Below are 24,248 nucleotides of genomic sequence, written 5' to 3'. Positions count from 1 at the left end.
TTCTTACTAATGTGAAACCTGGAAGGCATTGATGATGGTTCAAGTCATTGGGTCCATGTCACCCACATGGGAGACTTGGCTTAAGTTGACAGCTCCCAGCTTTGGCCTGACCCACACCATGGCTGTTGTGGGCACTTGGGGGAGAAAACCAGCAGACAGCACCTCTCTTTCTCTCAAATACATACACACACGCACACACACACACACACATACATATATACATACTTTTTTTTAAGAAAATGAGTGAGGTAAATAACATCACTCCTACAGACTTATTTTTATATAGATTACTTTCAGGTTTCTTTAGAGTGAGACAGAAAATACAATGTTGAATATAAACAAACGATATCAAATTTTTTTACTTTATCCTCATAGAATAGAATAGGCTCTATTGCTGTTTCATTAGTAATCATGTTCTATATGATGGAGACTGTTGATGTTAAATTTGTAAATTGCATTTCAAATATAAACTTGACAAGAATTTAATAAAATTAAGTTATTCCTAGATGTCCACAGAAAAATTAACAAGAAAAAAATAACAAAGTTGAAAAATTCTAACCATGTCATATCCATATTTTATGTTCAGTTCTCAGGAGTGGCTAGGCAATTTTTAGCTGGATAAGAAATTTGGGAAAATTTCAGATTTATTTTTACTTCAGATGCAAGGCACTATATTAGATGTTAAAATGAATTTTTTAGCTTATCAAATGAGAATTATCTTTATATTAAAATAATTTTATTTATATTGTAAAAAATCTTACTAGTTTAATGCAATGAATTTATATTTGGAAGGTCTGACAATAAAAATTCATGAAAAATTAGATAGCTAAGCATTTAAATTAGGAAGGAAAATATTTTCAGAATCCATATCTTTAAATGTAATAAGATGCTCTAGTTATATTTGTTCAACACAGTGTAACAACTACTTTACTGTTAAGTCAGGATGAGAGAATATCTGAGTTGTATAATAGTAAAATTGCAAATGTACTCTAGAAACTAGAGGTTCTCAAAACATGGTCCTCAAACTCCTGTGGGTTGCTGAGATTCTTTCAGGGGGAAGTCTGCAAGTTTGCACTATTTTCATGAGAATACTAAGATGTTACTTTTCCATTGCATTAAGATTGCACTACACCTGATCTTGGCCAAAAGGCCAAGAAGCCATGGACATTGCACTGATAATATAAAAGCAAAGATGGTAAAACTGATGCCTTAGCATGAATCAAGGCAGCGGCACCAGTGTGCACTAGTAATCATGTGTTCTTCACTGTACACACCCACAAGAAAAAGAGAATCCATTTGCATTTATGCATGATCCTGGTTAAGCAGTAAAAGTGATTAATTATATTAAGTCTTGACACGGAAAATATTCCTAGAGACAGAATTGGAAGTATGCATAAAGCAGGTCTGCTACGTAACAGCACCATGGTTGTCTCACGAAATCACTGTTAGAGTTCCAAACTGAATTAACTGCTTCGTGGGGCCACATTTTTATTTGAGGGAATAACTTATTTATAAAGTTATAAAGAATAACTTTACTTGAGAGAATAACTTAAGAATAACAATAACAGACACACTATAATTTTTTTTTCAAACTTGGATATACCACAGACACTTTCTCAGTAGTCAGTAAAGCAAATTTATCACTAAAGGAAAAGAATTGACAGTATTGCCAATGATAAAATTCAAACTTCAAGCAAAAATTAGAATTTTATAAGCCACGTATCTACTAGTATGAGCTTAACAGTTGTCCAATATTGAAAGATTTTCCTGAGGTGACTGGTGATGATTGGCAAGTGTATTATTTATACTAGATCATAAAATGTGCTCACTGTATATCTGTATAACACACTGAGCCACTCTTTCTCAAGTGATGTTTATGCATAGGTCAAAGACCCAGCCAATGGATTTTTAATAACAGAGAGTACAGGAAGTCTATTGTTATGAGTTTCCATTCTACATTGTTTGTAGCCTTTAAAAAGAAACTGCCATTTGCTGTTTGGTTTAATATCAAAGAAGATAATCCACAAATGCATCAAAAACTTTCCCACTACTTTTCTATGTAAAGTCATGTTTTCTTTAAGTACTCCAATATATTGCTGCACCATGAATGTAGAAACAGGTATGAGAATCCAGATGTGACCGATTAAGCAAGACATTAAAGAGACTTGTAGAGCACAAAATAGTGCCACGTGGGGTGGGGTGGGTTTTTTGGCACCATAGGTTAAGGTACCACTTGGGATAACCGAATCCCATGTAGGAATACAGGTTTTAATTTCAGCTACTCTTCTTCTGATATAGCTTCTTGCTAATGCTTCTGGGTCACACAGTGGCTGCTGGCCTAAATGCTTGGGTTGTTGATAACTAAATAGAAGACCCAGATGGAGTTGAGGGCTCCTAGCTTTGACCTGGCCCAGCCCCACAGTTTGCAGGCATTTGAGATGTAAACCAGTGAATGTACAATCTGTATTTCTGCTTCTCTGTCACTCTGCCTTTCAAATTACTTAATTAAAACAGATCTATAAAAAGCAGTGTTACTTCTTTCACTCAATTGTTTATTTTGGAAACATAGTTTTTTTTTTAAAAATTATTTATTTATTTGAAAGTCAGAGGTATACACATAGAAAGAGAGTGAGAGAGAGAGAAAGAGAGAGAGAGAGAGATCTTCCATCCAATGGTTCACTCCCCAATTGGCTGCAATGGTTGGGCTGTGCCAATCCAAAGCCAGGATCCAGGAGCTTCCTCCGGGTCTCCCACATGGGCGCAGGGGCACAAGCACTTAGGCCATCTTCTACTGCTTTCCCAGGCCATAGCAGAGAGCTGGATCAGAACTGGAGCAGCCGTGTCTGGAACCGGTACCCATATGGGATTCCAGTGCTTCAGGCCAGGGCATTAACCTGCTGTGCCACAGCGCCAGTCCCGGTTTTTCTTTCATAAAATATGTAATTCATGTTAAAATAATATAGTTGTTAGTTTTAAATGCATTAAAATATCTGTTTCTAAAGTAGCTTATATTTTTTAAAAAGATTTATTTGGGGTCGGCTCTGTGCTGCAGCGGGTAAAGCCGCCTCCTGTAGTGCCAGCATCCCATAAGGGAGCCAGTTCGAGTGCCGGCTGCTCCACTTCCGATCCAGCTGTTATGGCCTGGAAAAAGTGGAAGATGGCCCAACTCCTTGCATCCCTGCACCACGTGGGAAGACCCAGAGGAAGCTGGCTTCGGATCCGCACAGAGCTCTGGCTGTTGCGGCCAACTGGGAGTGAAACAGTGGATGGAAGACTTCTTTCTCTCTGTCTCTCCTTCTCTCTGTGTGTAACTCAAATAAATAAATATTTTAAAAAATATATTTATTTGAAAGGCAGAGAGAGAAGGAGGGGAAGGGGGAGGGGGAGGGGGAGGGAGAGAATCTTCCATCTGCTGGTTTACTCCCCAATGGCTGCAATGGCCAGGGCTGAACCAAGCTGAAACCAAGATCCAGGAGCTTCTCCCAGTCTCCCATATGGGTGTAGAGGCCCAAGTACTTGGTCTATCTTCTACTGCTATCCCAGGTGCAACAGCAGGGAGCTGTGTTGGAAGTGGAGCAGCCCGGATGTGAACTGGTGCCCCTATGGGATACTGGCACTTCAGGCAGAGGCTTAATCTTCTATACCACATGCTGGTTCCTCTAAAGTAGTTTTATTTTTCCAATATGAAAAATTTTGATAAGTCTAACCCATACAAACAAAAGTATTTTGAGTCAGTAATAACTTTAAAAATTTGTTAAAATTTATTTGAGAGAGAGGAGAGACAGAGAAAGAGAGAGCATGATCCCTCACACTGGATCACTCTGCAAATGCAAACAATGTCTGGGGCTGGGCTGAGCTGAAGTTGGGAGCTAGGAACTCAGTCCAGGTGTCCCATTTGAATGGCCACCATTTGAGCCTCCCAATGTTTGCAATAATGGGAATCTCCCAATGTTTGCAATAATGGGAAACTGGAGTCAGGAGCCAGAGGGATCTGGAAATCAAACCCAGGCATTTCAATGTGGGATGTGTGCATCTTAACTACCAGGTCAAACACCCACTGCATGTCACTAATAACTTTTCAGGGTGGAAATGGGTCCTGAGAACAAAAAGTTTGATAATAATTGCTACCAAGTAAAATAATAGCAAATAGAGTTAATAAAGACACATCTTTGTTTTTTCCACTTGACACCATTTTTACTATCTTATAATGTCCAATGAAATCTCTACTTCACTTGAGTTTAATTTTCTAGAACAGTATTACTAAAATGGTTTAAGTTTTTTATGTAGCAGAATTCTTTTAAGTGCAGCATTGGTAGAATTCCTAGTCAATCAATGCAGTTCTCTACAGTGTCCTAGTGTTGTGCTTAATATAAAATAGGCACTCAATACAGGTTATTGACTGGCAGAAAAATGTGTTTAACAACCAAGTCAATATAAGTATAAAAAATGAAGGCTAGAAGGAAAAAAAGGCTCTGGTTATTTATTTCTTTCCCCATTTATGAGCATAATTCCTAGATTTTACCATTGCAACAAAAATCTCTTTGTAACTCTATTAACCATTAAGGCACAAACAAACACTTAGGTTAAATATCTGCTTCTCTGGAGATCATAATTATCTATCTATCCCTCTATCTATCATGAACCAATGTGAGGCTTTTCTTGTGACACTTGGAATGCATAGATCACAACGTGCTTCTACCTTTCCTTGCTCCCTGCATTTCATTCAATTCACTTTTGCCCACTTTCTTCAAATTTTCCATAACACATAAAACTAAAGAATAGAACTGTGGTCAATCAGGAACAAATGCTCAGAACTTCAATAGGATAAGGATGGAAACTTCTCATCTGAAGTCAACATTCTCAGAAAAATTATGAAATCTCTGAGATCGTAATAAAATCTAACACATATTCGGAAGGTAGTTTTACTCTAGTTGTTTTAAGGCTAATTATCTAGAAGCACAAATTCTGTCCTGAATAAAATCCAATATATAAATGCATAGAATCATTTGAAACCTTATTTACACTTTGTTTTTATAGGTGTATGGCTAAAAATGAACTTAGTAGTAAAGTGATTACATTGAAAGTAAAATACATAATTAATGAAGAATTTACTGCATCTCATGTAATCCTTAAAGTGATTTGATTGCATTATCTTATTAATCTTCATGACAGCTCTTTGAGTGTATCTTTTGTGTGCATGAGAATGCATGTAGATATATGTGCGCTACTTACTTATGTTCCATCTGTGCTTATCATCTACATATATTTTCCCCTATTAGCTGTAAAATGTGAGGTCCAGAACAGTTCCCTGCTAGGACTCAGATTCTAACTGAAGAGGAGAAAAGGATAATGCTGAGTAGAGGGAGGAAAGTAATTTAAAGTAATTTAAATCCTTTAGAAGGATTATTTCCTCGTATAGAATCATCTTAAATATTGAAAAAAAGTTTGTATTTTACTCTTACGGATGCATACTTCTTTAGTAAGCTAGCTTGTAACTTCACAGTTTTCCTGTACATATTGTAAGAATTGTTCTTCCATTTGACATGGAAAAGATTTCCCTATTATAAAATAATTTTAGCTATTTTACAAAGGATAATAGACTGTTAATTTAAACACTTATGGGGCATTGTGGTGTAGCACCTTAACCCACTTCTTGAAACCCCTGCATCCCATGTTGAAGCACCTGTTTCCAAGTCCTGGCTACTCCTAGCTTCTGTTCCAGGTTCCCGCCCATGTGCCTGGAAGATAGCAGAAGATGGCTCAACTGCTTGGGTTTCTACCACCCATATGTGAGAACTGGATGGTGTTCCTGGCTCCTGGCTTCTGCCTAGCCCAGTCCTGGTCATTGCAATCATTTGGGGAGTGAACCAGTGGATGGAAGAAATCTTTCTCTCTCTCTCCTTCTCTGTCATCTACCTTTCAAATAAATAAATGCATCTTATAAAACAAAACACTTAAGGGATATTTTGAGAATTTTTTTCTCTAACAACATAGGAACATACACAAGTATTATCATAATTTATTCTGTGTTCATGTCTATTTCATATGCATCCTCTCAAGGGCTAAATTTTATTGTTTTTGCTTACTTAGAAAAATGCATATCCTATAGGTAGGTGCCTCTGAAACTGTGTTCAATGAAAAAAAGACTTTTTGAATCTGAAAGAGTTAGCACTTTCTTTCCAGGACAAATATACAAATCAATTCTCAACTGAGATCACAAACCTGTTTCCTTAAATATTCTCACCAAAACACATTTCATATTTTATTTTGTTACTATGCATCCATTTCTCCATTGTGTCAGAGGTGTTTCATTAAAACGTAGTATAACTTTAATATGCTTTCATGCTCACCTTGACAAAAGTAAAAAAAAAATGAACCATGAATAAACTCGAAGTGTACTCTGTATTTAGGTAATCATAGTTCCATAGTGGGCATTATTTAATCAATTATTCCTCAGCACCATCTAATGATATAATGATTTCAAAGTTAATATCTAAAGTAGAAATTTGGCAAGAACATTAGTGAAAGCCAAAATTGTTAACTTTAACAAATTATTAGGGTGCAATTAATTGCTAAGGATCAGGTCTTTACTTCAGGTTTGTTTTTTTTAAGCCATCATTTAATGACAGGAGAATCAAAAAGGTTCCTCAGTGACATATGATTGGCATTCTACTCTAACCACACACTTTCTGGACCTTATCATCCAAATCTGGAACTTAAACTACCATCAATATGCCGTTGATTCTGTTATGGAGATTTGTCACAGGTTTGCATTTCTAATGGCATCTAGGATCTCCGATATGATACATAAGCTCCTCAAAGACTTGTTGTTTCTCCAAACCTACTTGTCCTCTAAAAGCCCACATTTTGTCTAGTAATCAAGTTATCCTTTCATGGAAACATTCTTTACCTGAATGTCTTCCACAATGCCTCTTATACATTCTATTAATTGCTTTGTCTATTTCTTAAGCTTTTTTCCTCCTCTTGTTCTTTGTCTGGAATTCAAGCCATCATTGTTTCTCTCTAAAATTTCCTTAGAAACATTTTCTTGGCATCTTGCCTCTGTTTTTGCTGGCTTTCATTTGCTTCAGATGGACTCTGAAGAGTTTTAGGTCACAGTATGTCTTACCTTATGGAAAACCCAATTTTCTTGAGGATGTGTTTTAAATCCCAAAGCATTCCATAGGAGGTCAATCCCAAATTGGCTTCTGCCTTTTCTCTAATCTCATCTTCCACAAACTGATGTCTCTCCTTCATTGCAGGCATGACAGCTTATCTTCAGTCCTCTAAATGTAGTAAACAATTCCATGCCTTAGCTAAAATTCTTCCTCCATCAGTGCCTTCCCTTCACTAGCTCTAAGTCAATCTTCGGGACACATGTCAATCATCCCAGGAGCCTTCCCTTCCTATCTTCTGAATGAGGTGCTTTTCCACTCCATTATCATTACCTCCAGGTTACTGGAGCAATCAGGAGATAGAAATCCCAATATTGATTTTTCCTCTTAAAAACAATTGGTTGGGGACAGTGCTGTGTTGTAGCGGGTAAAGCTGCCACCTACGTTGCTAGCATCCGTATGGGTGCCAGCTTGTGTCCTGGCTACTCCATTTCTGACTCAGCTCCCTGCTAAGATGCCTGGGAAAACAGCAGAAGATGGCCCAAATTCTTGGGCCCCAGCAACCATGTTGGTAGACCAAGGAGAAGCTCCTGGGTCCTGGCTTTGGTCCTGCCTAGCCGTAGCCATTTGGGGAGTGAACCAGCAGATGGAAGACTGCACTCTCTCTCTGTAATTCTGACTTTCAAATAAAATAAAATCTTTAAAACATGAAAAAAAAGATTTACTCATTTTTCATTCCTTAACCTGTAAACTTCATGACTCTATCTTGTTTCCTAAATATCCTTAAATAGCTTTTACATTAGAATTTTTAGTCAATATATTTAATTATTCTCTTTGCTGTCTTTTGTATATTTCTTCAAATTTCTTATTCTTAAACTCTTTTTAACTTCATGGAGAAAAGACTGTATACTCATTGTAAAAGTTATTAAGGGGACCTGTGCTGCGGCACAGTGGACTAAGTCTCAGTTTGTGGTGCTGGCAGCTCTGCATCTGATCCAGCTCCCCACTTATGGGCATTGAAAGTCACTGGAGGATGGTCCAAGTACCCAGGCTCCTGTCATCCCTGTGGGTGATCCAGAAGGAGTCTCAGGCTCCTGGCTTCAGCCTGACCCGGCTTTGGTTGTTGTGGGAATTTGGAGAGTAAACTAATGGATAGAAGATCCATCTCTCTCTCTCTCTCTGCCACTCTTCTTTTCAAATAATTGTCTTTAAAAAAAATCATAATTTTTTTCCAGTAGGATCCCAAGGCTTGCAGATCATTGATTTGATAACTATTTTTAATAACAGTAATTTTTTTTAAAGATTTATTTATTTGAAAGAATTACATAGAGAGGAGAGGCAGAGAGAGAGAGAGAGGTCTTCCATCCGATGGTTCACTCCCCAGTTGGCCACAACGGTCGGAACTGTGCTGATCTGAAGCCAGGAGCCAGGAGCTTCTTCCAGGTCTCCCAAGTGGGTGCAGCGGCCCAAGGACTTGGGCCATCTTCTGCTGCTTTCCCAGGCCATAGCAGAGAGCTAGTTCAGAAATAGAGCAGCCGAGACTAGAACCGGTGCCCTTATGGGATGCTGGCGCTTCAGGCCAGGGTGGGGTGTTAACCCACTGTGCCACAGCGCTGGCCCCCAATGAGAATAGTAAATTATCGCAAGTAGTCCAGCCAATAAAAGAAACTGAAAAAATACACCTTCCATGGCAAAGAAAGAAAGGGCAATAAAGGTACTATAGTTAAATTGTACTTTCATATCCCTAGGAGTTAAATTTTTGGAGTTATCAGTTTAATAAAGTTATCAGCTTAATATACTGACTTATTAGCAAAGCAAATTGCAGTACTAAAAGTCACTAATTAGAACTAGGAAACTGTGTTGCGTTTATTCCAATAATCACAGTTTTGCAATGGAAGGAAGGAGGAGTCTCTGTGTCTCCTTATCTGCACAATGGAACTAGAACTAAAACAAGGAAAACAATGTGTGTCAGGAGCTTAGCTGCAGTGTGAGGGACAAAGAGCCATTGTATTATCACCTGACTCAGAAGGTTATTTTAACGATAGCATTAAATACTAACTTTACAGACTGCACAAAGTGCTATATAAGCACCAGATATTCTACCATTTAGGAATAAAGATTGCCATTTACTGTTTGACCAAAAGTAAAACACCGTCTTCAAATATCTCCGTTTTTGAGATTTCTTACTACTCCTTGCAGTTGACCCTCAGCCGGCAACCATGCCCCTACTGAAAACCTTATTCCTCTGGGGCTTTAACAATCAGGCAAGGCTCGCTAGCATAAACGCCTCCTTGCCTTGTACCCCATCTAGGGAGTATGTTCACTAACTGCAGAAAGGATGTCTCCCTTGTGCACCTAACTACGGACATTGCCTGGAAAAGCTAAAACTGCTGTTTGGCCACGGGTTCCAGGGGCTCAGAGCTGACTGACTTGCGTTTTCGCGTGTCACTCCCACTTTGTCCTATCATCTCCCTGCTACTGGCCGCTGCACACTCCAGCTGGCGTTGAACGCACCGTTTTGCCCATCTACCCCCCTCTGTCAGGAATGCCACAACAGAATCACAAAGAGAAACAGCTGGGTGGTTCTGCACTGGGACTGCGAGATCCGAGCAGCTGAGGCAGCCTTCAGGTGCACCCAAGACGCCCACTTGAGGCCAGAACTGAGAGCGACCCGCCGGTGTGCGCTAGTTCGCCGCAGGCTCGGCCAAAAGCTAGCCGCGCTGTACCTCGGGCGGGCGCTCAAATATTTGCTGAATAAATGTCTACACTACACAATTTGTATTGAGTTAATCGCATCCCAACCCAGAAAATCATCGAGGTGTGTTGGAGCTAAATGAGTGTTATTTCGCAAATGTAAAATCTCTCTCGCTCGTGAGTCTGCAGGAACAATTTAAAAGAAAATAAATTAGCATTTCCCCCCCTTTTCGTGTACGTGCCTTTGACTTCTATGATTTGGACTTCAGCATGAGCGTCAAAAGCTGCCGCAGAGCAGGGCCAGAGACTTTTCAAAGTCTCGTCGGAACGGATATTTGGAAGCGAACGGCTCCCGTGCCACTTTTCCGCGCTCAGCCACGTTCAACCCTGAGCGTCAGGTTCAACCTCGGGCATCAGGTCCAGGGCTGAGAGGTGTTCCAGCCGCTCTCCCCGACTTCCCGTTAGAGGCCGGCCTTCTCTTTCCCCCAGCCCACCTGTCCGGAGAACTCTCAGGAGAAGGGCTGGTGGGTTTGGGGGGGTCGCGGCAGGCGCAGCAGCCACACCGCTCAGCCGCTCGCCGCCTCAGCCAAGTGCGCGCCAGGCCCCGGAGCGCCCGGCCGGGGCAGCGGCGGCGGCGGCGCGCGCACGCGCGCTCGCGGCCCGGCGCTCGCTCCCCGACATTCCCTTCCACGTGTTGCTTGTTGTAGGCGCCACAGGTTCCCCACCTGCGTCCGGGCGCTGCAGCCGCTGCGCCTCAGGCCGCGGGCTCTGAGGGGCCGCGCGGCCGGCGGGCCCCGGGCTGGCCGAGCAGCTCCTCAGACGCCTCGGCTCACCCCCAGCGCTAACTCCGCCTATTCAAGCCCGGCGGCTCCCCTTCTCCCCCCCTCTCCGTCCTCCGCCCGGCTCCTGCCCGCCCCTTGCGCCCTGGTGGTAGGAAACACTCCTGTGTCTAACTCGACGTGTCCGGAAAGCCCTGGCCAGTTTCCCTTTCGTTCTGCGGCCGCTGCTGCCAGCCCCGCGGCGCCCTCGGACCCGCGGAAGCCGCCGCCGGGGGTGAGGCGCCTGGGGGCCGCGGGCCGAGCGGCGAGGCCCCCCGAGCACCATGCTAGACCCGTCTTCCAGCGAGGAGGAGTCAGACGAGGGGCTGGAAGAAGAGAGCCGCGATGTGCTGGTGGTGGCCAGCGGTTCCCAGCGAGCGCCGCCGGCCACGGCTCGGGAAGGGCGCCGGGACGCACCGGGACGCGCGGGCGGCGGCGGCAGTGGCGGCGCCGCCAGACCGGTGAGCCCGAGCCCCTCGGTGCTCAGCGAGGGGCGAGACGAGCCGGAGAGGCACCTGGACGAGGAGCAGGAGCGGAGGATCCGCCTGCAGCTGTACGTCTTCGTGGTGAGGTGCATAGCGTACCCCTTTAACGCCAAACAGCCCACAGACATGGCCCGCAGGCAGCAGAAGGTGAGTCCAGGGGACCCGGCGCCTCCCGCCGCCTCTTCTCCCCAGGGTTTTCTCGCGGGGAGCTCTGGGGCGCCTGTCCATCGTCCTTCGGTACAACGCAGTTCCCTGCCTTTGGGTTAGTCTTTAGGGTGCAGCACGGTGCCTTCGCCTGCCGGGCATGGGGTTGCAGAGGACACACCGTCTCCCCCACGCCCGGCTGGCAGGAGCCGTCCCCTTCACCAACCGTGAGACCCCCAGGCTGACTGAAGACCCAGGTCCTGCCGAGGTTGCGCCCCGCAGGCTGGACTCTGGCCAGATTAGCATGCAACGCCCATCAACTTTGATTTGTAACAGCAGTGGTGCATCTTTGTGCACCCGCCCGGAGTGGTGGGGGTGCTGGAGCTGGCTTGGCTGTGGGTGAGAGTGAGCCTGCAGCTGGGTGAGGCAGGTGGAGTGGGAGCACTTTCCACTGTTAGCTTAGAGAGAAGGAACAGGTAGAAATTGTCCTTGGTGAGTAAAAACACAAAGTTAAATTGGTGAGTTTCCGGTACTGACACACAAGCAGGTCATGAAACCCAAATACTGAAGGAGGTGTTCAGTTTTGTAGAGGGGCCGTGGTGGGTGATTTCTGCCCTCATCAGACCTAATGAAGCACAGTATTGATAAAAAAAAAAATAAGGGGAATAAAGGACTAGTGCTTAATCACTTAATAACAGACACTTTCTGCTTGCTTGCTTTTGGCTTTCTCCCCAAAGAGGTAAGTAGTTTGTTTCAGGTGATATGCCTGCCAACTTTAGTTTTGAAACAAGACCCCAGGGGCCCGATGTTCTGTCCCAGACAGAGGTAATGACTGAAATCGCCTTAGCTGGGTAAATGTTTCCAATAGACACCGTCTGGGAACTCCTCTTAAAGCGCTGCTGAGCAGGGATGGTCCCGTGGAAAGCTGCAGCAGTGCCCTTAGTGTGTGACAAGCTGCGGGGACCGCGCGAGATTGTAGTTTGCTCATGGCTTACCTAGACTCACAGCTGCTTATTTGTTTCCTGAAATATTAACCTCAGCATGTGAAGTTTTTTTTTTTTTTTAGAAATTTGGAGAGCTGTTGAGTTGACTTGTGAAATACAACTGTGGTTCAGAGTGAATACGGTCTTCCCAGCCGCTGCTAGTAACACCCCCAACCCCCATTTACCTAAGCTTTCTGCACTTTGATTGAGGTACGGTTAGCATGTAGAGAGCTATACATATTTAATGTTTGAGTTTGGAGACGCGTCTACAACTATGAAACCACCTATTGCTAATAGTGCTGTGTTGTCTTTTATAGTTTTTTTTTTTCAAGATTTATTTATTTATTTGAAAGAGGAGAGAGAGAGAGAGAGAGAGAGAGAGAGAGAGTCTTCCAGCCACCTGTTCACCCCCCAGATGGCTGCAATGGCTGGAGCTGCACCAGTCCGGAGCCAGGAGCTTCTTCTGGGTCTCCCACACGGGTGCAGGGGCCCAAGCATTTGGGTCATCTTCTACTGCTTTTCCAGGCCGTAGCATAGAGCTGGATTGGAAGAGGATCAGCCGGGACTAGAACCTGTGCCCTTATAGGATGCCAGCGCTTCAGGCCAGGGCTTTAACCCGCTGCACCACAGCGCTGGCCCCATGTCTTTTACAGTTTCTAAGAAGGCAGATCTTCTGTTAAGTGGTGTTGCCCTCTGGGAGTTTACAGAGTCAGAGAATGTTACAGCTGGAAGGGATCTGGGGCTCTCTACACAGACCTCTATGCAGACTCCTCCTGTGGGAGAGAGGTAGCTCAGAGGCACATTTCCTGATACCAAAGCAACTGGTGTGATTGAAGTCACCCTTCCTCCAGTCTGCTCTGAAAGCCCTGTGGTGTTCTTGTGACCTGCTACTCCTCTGATACCTGTACCAGACTTCCTAATCTGCTGCTTGTGTTGAGTTTATTCCCATTGCATCCTCTCAACTCTAGGTCAAAGGCCTGTCAACTTCAGTAGTCATTCCTAACCTAAGTGCACGTAATTTTCCTAGGTTGTGTTGTGTTATGAGTCCATGTAAAGTTTAGGGATATCATCCAGGCTCCAATTTTATCATTCGTATTGCATTTAAGCTATTTTAGTTTATTAAAGTAAAAAAAAAGTTTGGAAAATTTGAGAGCTTATTTTGATTTGAAATGTTTTCCTTGAAGATGCTTTTGGAAAAAGCTATTTGCCAGTGCTCGTTTTATACTGTGAATGCTTGTTGCACCTTTTTAATAAAGCAGACTCTCCCTTGGTTGTTCAAATAGTACAGATCTCTCTGACTCCTCCTGTTCAAATAGAGTGTTTGCTGCCTCAGAAATTGAATTAACAAACAGGTGCATTCACAGTACTACTAAGACTATTGTTATAACCTTGTCCAGGCATCACCAAAAATAATACCAGGCTACAAAAAAGAAGCCATACACTGCATATATTCTATGCAAAAATATTTGGAATGCTTGGAAATTTCTGTCTTTTAAATATTGTTGGAATTGAACACAAATTTACTACTATAATTTTTATTATTTTTTTATTAAGGGGCAAGCTCCATTACAACTTAAGTCTTTACCTAATTCAAAAGGCTCCTCCATATTTAGAAAAAAAAATTCTTTTAGCATGCTGCTTGCTGAAGGGAATTTGGAGAAATTCTTGGCAGTTGGGTTTCCTCTTAGGACAGAATGAAATAGGAACTTAACCATGTTCATGTGAATTTGATGCACAAGCCAATAATTAATGCCAGAAACTTACTTTAAGTCCGGAATTACACAATTGGTTTAAATAAAAGGAGTAACAAGATCATTGCAAAATCACTAATCCCATTGTATAGTTTTGTAGTTAGACCAATAGTAAAAAGGTATAATAGCTTAAATTGTTGTCATAGACATGCAAATTGTGGGTTACTCCTTCCAACTTTGAAAATTTAAGATTCAGGGATTTAGATAGGAAAAAGTCCTTATTTTATAAGTAAGGAAAATTAACCACACAGATAAGAGCTTTCTTTACCCTGGAGGCCAGGACTCAGGTTCTCATCAGTCATAACCCATTCACTGTTAATGCTGGTGTGTGTCTGAACCACAGCTGGGCCATGCTGCTGTTTATTTTTTTCTTGGCTAATAGTTCACAAAGAAAGTAAGAGATTGTGTCCATGAGTTGTTTGAGAAAGGTTAAGTGCACAGTTAGCTAAAACTGCTTTGCTTTGCTTTTGTTTGTAATAGTTCAGTTCAGAATAACAGAAGTCAACTTATGTTTGGCCCTCTGATTCTTTGTTAATGGCCTTGTAGACAATTCTAGGACTGGTTATAGGTTGGATGCTTTTTTTTTTTTTTTTTTTTTTTTTTTTTTTTTTTTTTTTTTAAGATTTTATTTATTTATTTGTGAGGTAAAGTTAGGGAGAGGGAGAGACAGAGAGAAAGGTCTTCCATCTGCTGGTTCATTTCTCAAATGGCCTCAACAGCCAGAGCTGGGCCGATCTAAAGCCAGTAGCCAGGAGTTTCTTCAGATCTCCCATGTGGGTACAGGAGCCCAAGTACTTGGGCCGTCTTTCGTTGCTTTCCCAGGTGCATTAGTAGGGAGCTGGATTGGAAGAAGAGCAACCAGGACACGAACTGGTGCCCATCTGGGATGCCGATGCAGCAAGCAGAGGCTTAGCCTACTACAACACAGAGCCGGCCCCCAGGCTGGACACTTTGACAAAGCTCCATACCAGGTGGTCACACTTCTTGAGTGAAAGTATCCATGGCCTCATGCATATTGTAAGTGACAAAATGACGTCAGTAGAGTAGAGCTTGAGACTAAATCTTGCTTCTTAACCTTGATTTCTTTGTACCATCATGATGCTAATTATAATTATGAACTTTGGATGGCTCTAGATTATTTGTTAAATGTGAGATTAATGTTGAAAATAAAATAGTTTCAAGCAAATCAGGTACTATTTAATAAAGGCAATATTTTGGTCAGTTTTTTTGGAAACATTGAGACCCTGGAGGAACAAGTACTAGGAGTCCTCAGTAGTTGGAAGGTAGGGAGACACTGATAGGCATAGTAGCCAACATAAAGAGGTTAAGTACATTCACTCATCCATGTGAGTTTACTGACCACAAGTCTAAACTCCTACACTTGAATTTAAGATGTGTGTGACTTGAAGAGCTGATAGTTTAGCTTGGCCAGTGTCTATAGCTTTCTTGTGTGTACATTTTTTGTTTACATCATTAATTTAGTAAAAGATGTTGAAAAGGTGCCAACTATTTTTTAACTAGAGGTAAGGAAGAGGCATTAAAAAGATTATAGTAGTACCTAATAACTTTTGAGTATGCGTCATATTCTCATCCTATGTGTGTTTCCATGTGCATTGCCACTGTAATCACCTTTAATGAGCCTTATTAAGCTTTTATATAATGATCATTCCCACCAATTTGCAGAATAATTCTGAGTTTGACAGTTGTATAGAAACAACACTGTGAATTGCAGATGATGATGAAGTAAGCTTCTTAGGTATAATTGACCTGGAAGAGAGCGTTGTGGGGACACAGTATTGGGTGAGAAAATACTCAGTGGGTTTTTGCCTTCAGCTGTCTCCTTTCCATATTGTAACAGGTTGAGCATCTTTAATCTAAAAGTTAACAGTGTTCCAAAATCCAAAACTTTCTGAACGTCAGCCTGACACCACAAGGGAAAAATTCTATACCTCACTCATGTCATTGGTGGCAGTTAAAATGCCAGGTGCACTAAAAATTTCATAAAGGATTGCTTTCAGGCTTTGTGCATGAACAATGTATGAAACATACATGTTTAGATTCGGGTTCCATCCCCAAGATGTCTCATCATGAATATGCAAATGTACCCCCCCAAATCCAAAGTGCAAAATACTTCTGGTCTTGAGCATTTTGGAGACAGGATACTCAACCTGCACAATAAATTGACCTGTCTTTATCTCCCTTAGGAAGTGGTATTGTTTCTTTTCTTTTTAAATCTCCCAACTGTTTAGGAGAGCCCCAAGCTCAGGTAAAGAGCCAGTTTTACTAAAAATGAGCTACAGGTTTACAAAGGCCAAGAATCACTTTTCTTATGGTAGGTGCCATTGTGCCTTTTTTTTTTTTTTAAGATTTACTTATTTACTTGAAAGAATTACACAGAAGGAGAAAGGGGGGGGGGTCTTCCATTCGCTGGCTCACTCCCCAGTTGACCACAACGGCTGGAGCTATGTCGATCCAATGCAAGGATCCAGGAGCCTTATCTGGGTCTCCCACATGGGTCCAGGGGCCCAAGGACTTGGGCCATCTTCTGTTGCTTTCCCAGGCCACAGCAGAGAGCTGGATTGGAAGTGGAGCAGCCAGTACTCCAACCAGTGCCTGTATGGGATGCCATACTACAGGCGGCAGCTTTACCCGCTATGCCACAGCACCAGCCCCACCATTGTGCTTTAGTGCTTAACAAATACCTGACATGTTGGTACAGTGGGTGGCCTTTAGACTTTAGTGACTGTCTGTTGGATACATGCAAGTCTCAGTGTTAGTGATGTGATAGGATGGAGCAAAAATAATATAAAGGCAAAGTTAAAGGGTATGAACTCTTCCATGGAAACCCATGCTCCAGGACTCAAACCAGCCTTTTAAAGACAGCCATAAAACTTGTAATGCCTGTTGGGTATAATGACTTCAATTTCTCAATGCTCTTGCCAAACCAGAAAGAAAAGTAAGCAATGTGGAAGCTTCCCCTGGATGCTTTGCTTTTGCTTGCAGGTTTCCAGCACATCTGGTGGAAAAAGTCTAGAAAGCCACACTTTCAGGGAGCTGGGATCATTTATCCTTGTGCTACTGGGCATTGATACCATTATAGTTCAAGTATAGGAAGGATGGCTGGAGTGTTTGCTGCTTTTAATAATAGGGAATACCTTGCTGCAAGGGGAAAGAGTTGGAAACCACACATTAATGCCTCAGACTGGACTTAAAATAATGTCTGAGAAACAAGTGCTGGTTGCTTCAGCTGATTCATCTAACCCTCCACAGGGCGTCCTGAGACCACAGCACTTAATTTGGTGGAATGAGTTGTGCTAATGAGAACTCAAACAGATTAAGTGATATTGGCATTTCCTTCTTTCTTTAAAAAATTAAATCAGCCGTGATTTTGATAGATGATGGCTGCTTATAAAATGAAATAAAATATCGTAATTGTGTGTTTTCCCTCTTCAGTTTCCCTTTTCCCCCTTGTTTTTAATGGAAACAGCTTCCTTTATTTGTACTCTCACAAGATAAACAGCACACTTTGTAAGGTCGTTAAAGACTTTGAAAACAAAATTAAGAAAGCCAACTGCCAGGATATGAAGTGTGGGACTTCTGAAGGGAAAATCCTAGCAGTTGTCATTTGCTTGTAAGGTATATCACCTCTGAGTTCTGTGCTTCTTTCTACATGTTTCAAATTAGTTGAGACTTTTCCTTGGGAAGAAAGAGGAGAGTTGAATAGTCATGTGATACTGCTGTTTCAGTTTTTACTTTTATTATTATTTTTTTCGGGCCACAGCAGAGAGCTGGGCTGGAAGAGGGGCAACTGGGACAGAATCCGGCGCCCCGACCGGGACTAGAACCCAGGGTGCTGGCACCGCAGGCAGAGAATTAGCCTATTGAGCCACGGCGCCAGCTTCAGTTTTAATGGTAGGAAAGATCTAACGATTGTGAAGTAGGAGACATTGCTGGACAAATGAGATATTCTCTAGTGTTTAATAAAGAGTATTCAAACGTTAAGTTATGGAATTGCTGCTCAAAATCCGTAACATTTCACTAGATGACCACTGTATTTAAGTTACATGGAGCTTTTGGTGTGGCTTTACTTTTTCATTTTTTAAATTTATTTGAAAGGCAGGGGAACAAACGCAAAACTCTCCCATTTAATTCCCAAATGTCTGTAAAGGCATTCCCAAATGTCAGGCTGAAGGCCAGGCTGAAGCCAGGAGCAGTGAACACAATCCAGGTCTCCCATGTGGGTGGCTGGGACCAAAGTATTTGAGCCATAATCTGCTGTCCCCCATAGTGTGCATTAGCAGGAAACTGGGATCAGGCGTGGATCTGGGATTCAGGCATTCTGATGTGGAATGTGCATATGCCACATGGCCTTTTAACCAGTAGGCCAACCTCCACTCCCCCTGATTTGTTTCTACAAAACAAAACAAAACAAAACAAAACACACCCCATGATTCTTATTCTTGGCTGCACATTAGAATCACCTGGAGAGCTTTTAAAATCCCATTATCTAAGCTGTACCCCAGATTAATTAAATCAGTCTCTTGGGGTATGGTTTTAATGCTTCCCAGGTGATTTCATCCTATAGCCAAGGTTGAGAAGCATTGTTCTAAAGAGAAGCTACAGGAAAATGGCTTATTTTCAAATTGACAAGGTGAAAATATTTGCAAAAATGAGTGAGACTGCTGAGTAATTCAATGAATATTCCATATTAAGGAAAGTTGATAGGAATATTTCTAAAAAGGACATCTAAGTAACATTCTGGAGTTCCCTGTGTCAGTACAGTTGGGGGGGCAGTGTATATTTGCTTAGACTCTTAAAAATTCCTTGATTAGGTGGTATGCTGGAGGCTATTAAATTACATTAGAAGTTGTAATTTATTCATTATGAAACCAAGGATAGATCACTATCTTAGCAACAGAAAATAAATATTGGATGCTGAAGGTGAGCATACATGTTGCTTTCCATTCCAAAATGAACTGGGAAGGAGAATATAGTAAAATCTTCAAATTGGAGGTGACACTGAGGAGTGCCTAACTGAAGAATAAATTCCATAAGGACCATAGAAATTTTTGGTAGGGACAATGTTTCCTCAGTGTATGCAATGGTAGTACATATAATGGGTTTGCAAAAACTAAACTTTAAAATTGTTTTATAAATAAAGTCGCTAAAACTATTTCAAAAGAACTTTACAGAGTTGATATTTGTGTCATCTTCATAATTATAGTATTAGGTGGACAATAGGAAAAGGCCTCTATTTCCCTCAGTTGCATTCGTAGGTTTAATTGTTTTGTGTTTGGTAGGCTTCTACATTGTAGGGCATAATTGAGTCTCTGCTTCTTGAAACTTTACTTTGTAGACTTTATGGTTAGAATATTTTTGTTGTATAACCTTCAAGTTGGTGATGAATTTTTACGAGGAAAATGTTACTGGGGCAAAGGGCCTGAACAATTTAAAGGCTATCTTTACCAGTCTAATAGCTGGAATGATATTTACTTTGCTGCTTTTTGATTGCTTTTCGGGATGAGTTTGAGCATGTGTGTGTTCATACGTGTGATCTAATATCCTTTTCCTATTTTTCTATTGAGATTTTGGTTTTACTTTTTAATTGATGTGAACACAATATCAATAAATAAATAGTTGTGTCCCTTTGTGGAGGATGTTTATTTTTCATTTTGTTTTAGCCATCTTTTGATCTTTTCCTTAATATTTTCCTGTTTCCCTTTTATGTTCTTAGGCAATCAGTTACTCATCTGGGATGAAATTTTGAGATGAGGAGTTGAATTTACTTTCCTATCCAAATAGCTAAGCAATTGTTACAGCCTAATTTTTGAGTTGTTTCATTACTTTTTTTCATATTTATTTATTTGAAAGATTGATTGATTGATTGATCGATCTTTCTTGAACTGGTTCATTTCCCAGATGTTTGCAGTGGCTGACACTGGGCCAGGCTAAGACAAGAACTAGAAGCTTAATTCAGTTCTCCCACATATTGGGAAGGGGCCCAGGCACTTGGACCATTTTCTGCTGCTTTTCTCAGGCCATTAGGGAGCTGGAGTGGAAGTGGAGCAGCGTGGGACAAATGGGTGCCCATAAGGGATGCTGGTGTCACACAATATCGGTGCCCACTACCAAGTTTTAAGGCAATTTCTTTTCTTTTTCTTTAAATTTGACAGGTAGAGTTAGACAGTGAGAGAGACAGAGAGAAAGGTCTTCCTTCCATTGGTTCACTCCCCAAATGGCCGCTATGGCTGGCGCTGTGCCGATCCAAAGCCAGGAGCCAGGTGCTTCCTCCTGGTCTCCCATGCGGGTGCAGGGCCCAAGCACCTGGGCCATCCTCCACTGCCTTCCAGGGCCACAGCAGAGAGCTGGACTGGAAGAGGAGCAACCAGGACTAGAACCCGATGCCCATATGGGATGCCGGCGCCGCAGGCAGAGGATTAACCAAGTGAGCCATGGTGCCAGCCCCGGCAATTTTTTCATGTTGTTTTCTTCATCAAGATTTATTGAGCCCCTACTAGGTGAGTTTAACAATATCCAGTGTTCTGGGAATACAGAGACTAAAACAAACAGAAATTGTTTCAAGGTCTAATGTTCAATAATTTACAGATTCTCTTTCTGTGTATTTCTCTTTACATCTGTTTCTGGATGACTTACTTTGATACATTAATCCAGTTATTTTTTTTCCTATTGTCAGTACCATATAATTTTGATTATTATGATAACTCTATTGCACATTTTAAGCTCTGATGGGATTAGTTCCCCCTTCTGTCAAAAATTCCTTTAATAATCTCTGCCCAGCCCCCGCTATTCACTTACCGTGTGGTGAACAAGGCATTTCATCTCTCTGGGTCCTGGATGTTTAATTTATAAAATGAGGATAATGATCTCATAGAATTGTTTTTATAATTAAATGAGATGATGCGTGTAAAATGCTTAGTATAGTGCCTATTACATGTGCATACCCCATATTAAATGCTGTCATTTTTTGTTGCAAACTTAATTTAGCCTTTTCTGGTAGCAGTATTTTTCTGCATTCAGTATGGTAGGAAATAGCATTTCTCTTCTTTTAATCAAACTATTTTATGATTTTACAATGTTTTGTGATTTTTATTAGATTCCTTACATTTATACCTGTGCTTTTTAAAAAAGTTTCCTATGCTTTGTTCTTTTTGTAATTTATCAACTTTGAATTATGGATAAATGGAAACATTTTAATTTTTTAATATGTTGATAGTCATTTTGATGATACACGATTGATTGTTTTTATATAGTATTGATTTTTCTAGATATTCTAGGTAGATGGTTTTCTCATCAGCTGATAGTGATGGCTTTTGTCTGGTCTTAACCAATGCCTGAACCTCTTCTGTTTTACAATCAATGTATGCATTAGAATGTCCAGAAGAATACTTCTTCTTTGTACTTGTTGCAAAGTCTTAATATTTTCCTATTTTGTATTTGTCTTGGTCTAAGTTTTACTGGGAAATGTCATTGGTTCTTTATCATGAATAGGATTGATATTATTTATTGTTTATTACATTAAGAGGATAAAAAAATCCAGTTGATGTTGAAAGTTATCAGATTTTGCATCAATTGAAGTCATTGGCTAGTTTTGTTTTAATCATGTGTCAGATTAGTTTGTTTCGTATTATTAAATCACATCTGCATTTCCAGGGTAAGTTCTACCTGATTATGTTCGTTTTTCTATATTCCTCTGATTTTGAATTCCCTATACTTATAATGTTTGATTTTTGTAAGTATATTTATAAGAGAAAAGCCTATCACTTTGTATTTTGTGTTTTCATTGTCACAGGTTTAGTGTTAAGGAAAAATGATAAGTAAGAGACATTTTACCTTTATTTACATTCTAGAAGAGTAGAAGAGTTTTTGGCTTGTTTTCAGTATATAAAGTGTCTGCTACCTGGATTTTTGAGTGAATTTGCTTGTGAAATTATATCGAGAATTTATTAGATTTTTTTGTTTTCATATACAGTTTATTTTGATTTATTTGAATGACAGAATCTCCCTCCCTCCCTCTCTCCCGTTCTCCCTCTCTCCCCCCCTTCTCTCTCTCCCTCTACCTTCCTCCGTCTCCCTCTGCTTCCCTCTCCTTCTTTACTTCTCCCTCTCTACCTCTCCCTCTCTCCCTCTCCCTCTCTCCCTCCTCCTCCCTCTCTTTCTCCTTCCCCTCCCCAGTATTCTATTTATTCATTCCAAATTCCCTCTATAGCCAGGGCTGGGGCAGGCCAAAACCATAGCCCTAGAAATCCACCCCCAACTCTCACATAGGTGGCGGGTATCCAAACACTTGAATCATCCTTTGCTTCCTCCCAGGGGCATTTGCAGAATAGTGGGTCAGAAGTGGAGCTAGGACTTGATTCCAGGCACTCTCATATGGGCTATAGGCATCCCAAGTGATAGCGTAACCTGCTGCTCCACATTGACCCATTTTTCTCTTTTTAGCCTTTTAGACTTATTCCTTATTCCAGATTCAATTATAATGATTGTGTGATACAGAAAAATGATCATTTCTAGATTTTCTGGTATAGTAACATAGTTGAATGAATTTCTCATATTCTCAATATCTTCTATGTTGGTTTTAAGTCTTATTTTAAATTCTTTTTATAAAGATTTATTTATTTATCTGAAAGCCATATTTACACAGAGAAAGAGGCAGAGAGAGAGAGAGGTCTTCCATCTGCTGGTTCACTCCCCAATTGGCCGCAATGGTTGGAGTTGTGCTGATCCGAAGCCAAGAGCCAGGAGCTTCTTCTGGGTCTCCCATGTGAGTACAGGGGCCAAGGACTGGATTTCCCAGGCTATAGCAGAGAGTTGGATTGGAAGTGGAGCAGCTGGGACTGGAACTGGCAGCTTTACCTGTTATGCCACAGTGCCAGACCCTAGATTAAATTCTTCTATTCTTAAAAATCTATTCATTATATGTGTTACATCCTATTATAAATATGCCCGTGAACTTTATATGTTCTGTTGTTTTATAAATTAATACTTTGTTATTTCTTCCTGATTCTCTGAGAGTTTTTTGTTTTGTTTTGTTTTCATTTTTGGAGGGATTTAGGGTGAAGGAGACAGAAGACAGTGGTTCTTTCATCTGACTTTTTGGTTAGGATACCTACTTTATTTTCAGTTTTTTATGCAAAGCTATGAATTTACCTCTAAGAACACTTTGGCATCAGTCTCTGATACATAATGAGGTTTGCTTTTATTTAAATATTTAATCTTTTTAATTTAATATTTAATCTTAGTCTTTATTTTTTCCTTGAACCAGTTTACATAATTAATCAGAAGAATAAATCAAAATTTTCAGTTATTGAAGAGTTCCTGTTTTTTCTTTAATAATTTTTAATTTTATGTTGACAAAGCATGATGATTACTGAGCTATTCATAGTATTTAGTGTATTTATTTTGTTTTTTTTTCTTTAAAGCTTTTACTTAAAATAAATTTCATAGGTACAACTTTAGGAATATAGTTGCTTTTCCCCCCCATACCCACCCTCCCACCCCTACTGTTGTCCCACCTCCTACTCCCTCTCCCATCCCATTCTTCATTAAAATTCATTTTTAAATAACTTTTTATACAGAAGGCCAATTCTATACTAAGTAGTTTAACAATATGCACCCCCCACACACATACAATGTATAAAGTACTGATTGAGAACAAGTTTTGCAGTTAATTCTCATATTATAACTCATTATTGACAGAGTAAGTGCACAGTGACTTCTGTGTTAATTTAACAACTGACACTCTTATTTATGATATCAGTGATCACTTGAGGCTCTTACCATGAGCTGCCAAGGCTATGGAAGCCTTCTGTGACCGCAAACTCTGTCAATATTTAGACAAGGCCATAAGCAAAGTGAAAGTTCTCTCCTCCCTTCAGAGAAAAGTACATCCTTCTTTGATGGCCTCTTCTTTCCACTGGGGTCCCACTCAGAGATCCTTCATGTAGAATATTTTTTTTGTCACAATGTCTTGGCTTTCCATGCCTGAAATGCTCTCATGGGCTTTTCAGCCACATCTAAATGCCTTAAGGGCTGATTCTGAGGTCAGAGTGTTACTTAAAGTGATTGTCATTCTATGAGTCTGCTGTGTGGATTGCTTTCCATGTTGGACATTCCCTCCTTTTTAATTTTATTATTACCAGGCACTCGATGTACACTTAGTTTATAATTAACCTTATTAATTCTTCCACCACAAATTAATACACATTCTGATCTAGGGTTAAAAGTTTGATATATTCCT

At 40.9% G+C, this 24,248-nt stretch overlaps 1 protein-coding gene across 11 annotated transcripts in view; it reads left to right on the top strand.

Moving 5' to 3' along the window:
- The first annotated feature begins 10,598 nt into the window (after nucleotides 1-10,598).
- The window catches only part of CADPS2 (calcium dependent secretion activator 2), a 665,654-nt gene continuing 652,004 nt past the window's right edge, over nucleotides 10,599-24,248 (top strand). For all 11 annotated transcript variants that reach the window (XM_051849752.2, XM_070071264.1, XM_008258272.4 and 8 more), the window contains exon 1: nucleotides 10,599-11,259. In XM_051849752.2, the coding sequence (XP_051705712.2) occupies nucleotides 10,912-11,259 (348 nt within the window). In that variant the 5' untranslated portion in view covers nucleotides 10,599-10,911. The remainder of the gene's footprint in view (nucleotides 11,260-24,248) is intronic.

Source organism: Oryctolagus cuniculus, chromosome 3 (assembly GCF_964237555.1).
Source record: "Oryctolagus cuniculus chromosome 3, mOryCun1.1, whole genome shotgun sequence".
Taxonomy (NCBI): Eukaryota; Metazoa; Chordata; class Mammalia; order Lagomorpha; family Leporidae; genus Oryctolagus; species Oryctolagus cuniculus.
This window is presented reverse-complemented; position numbering and strand designations above follow the sequence as displayed.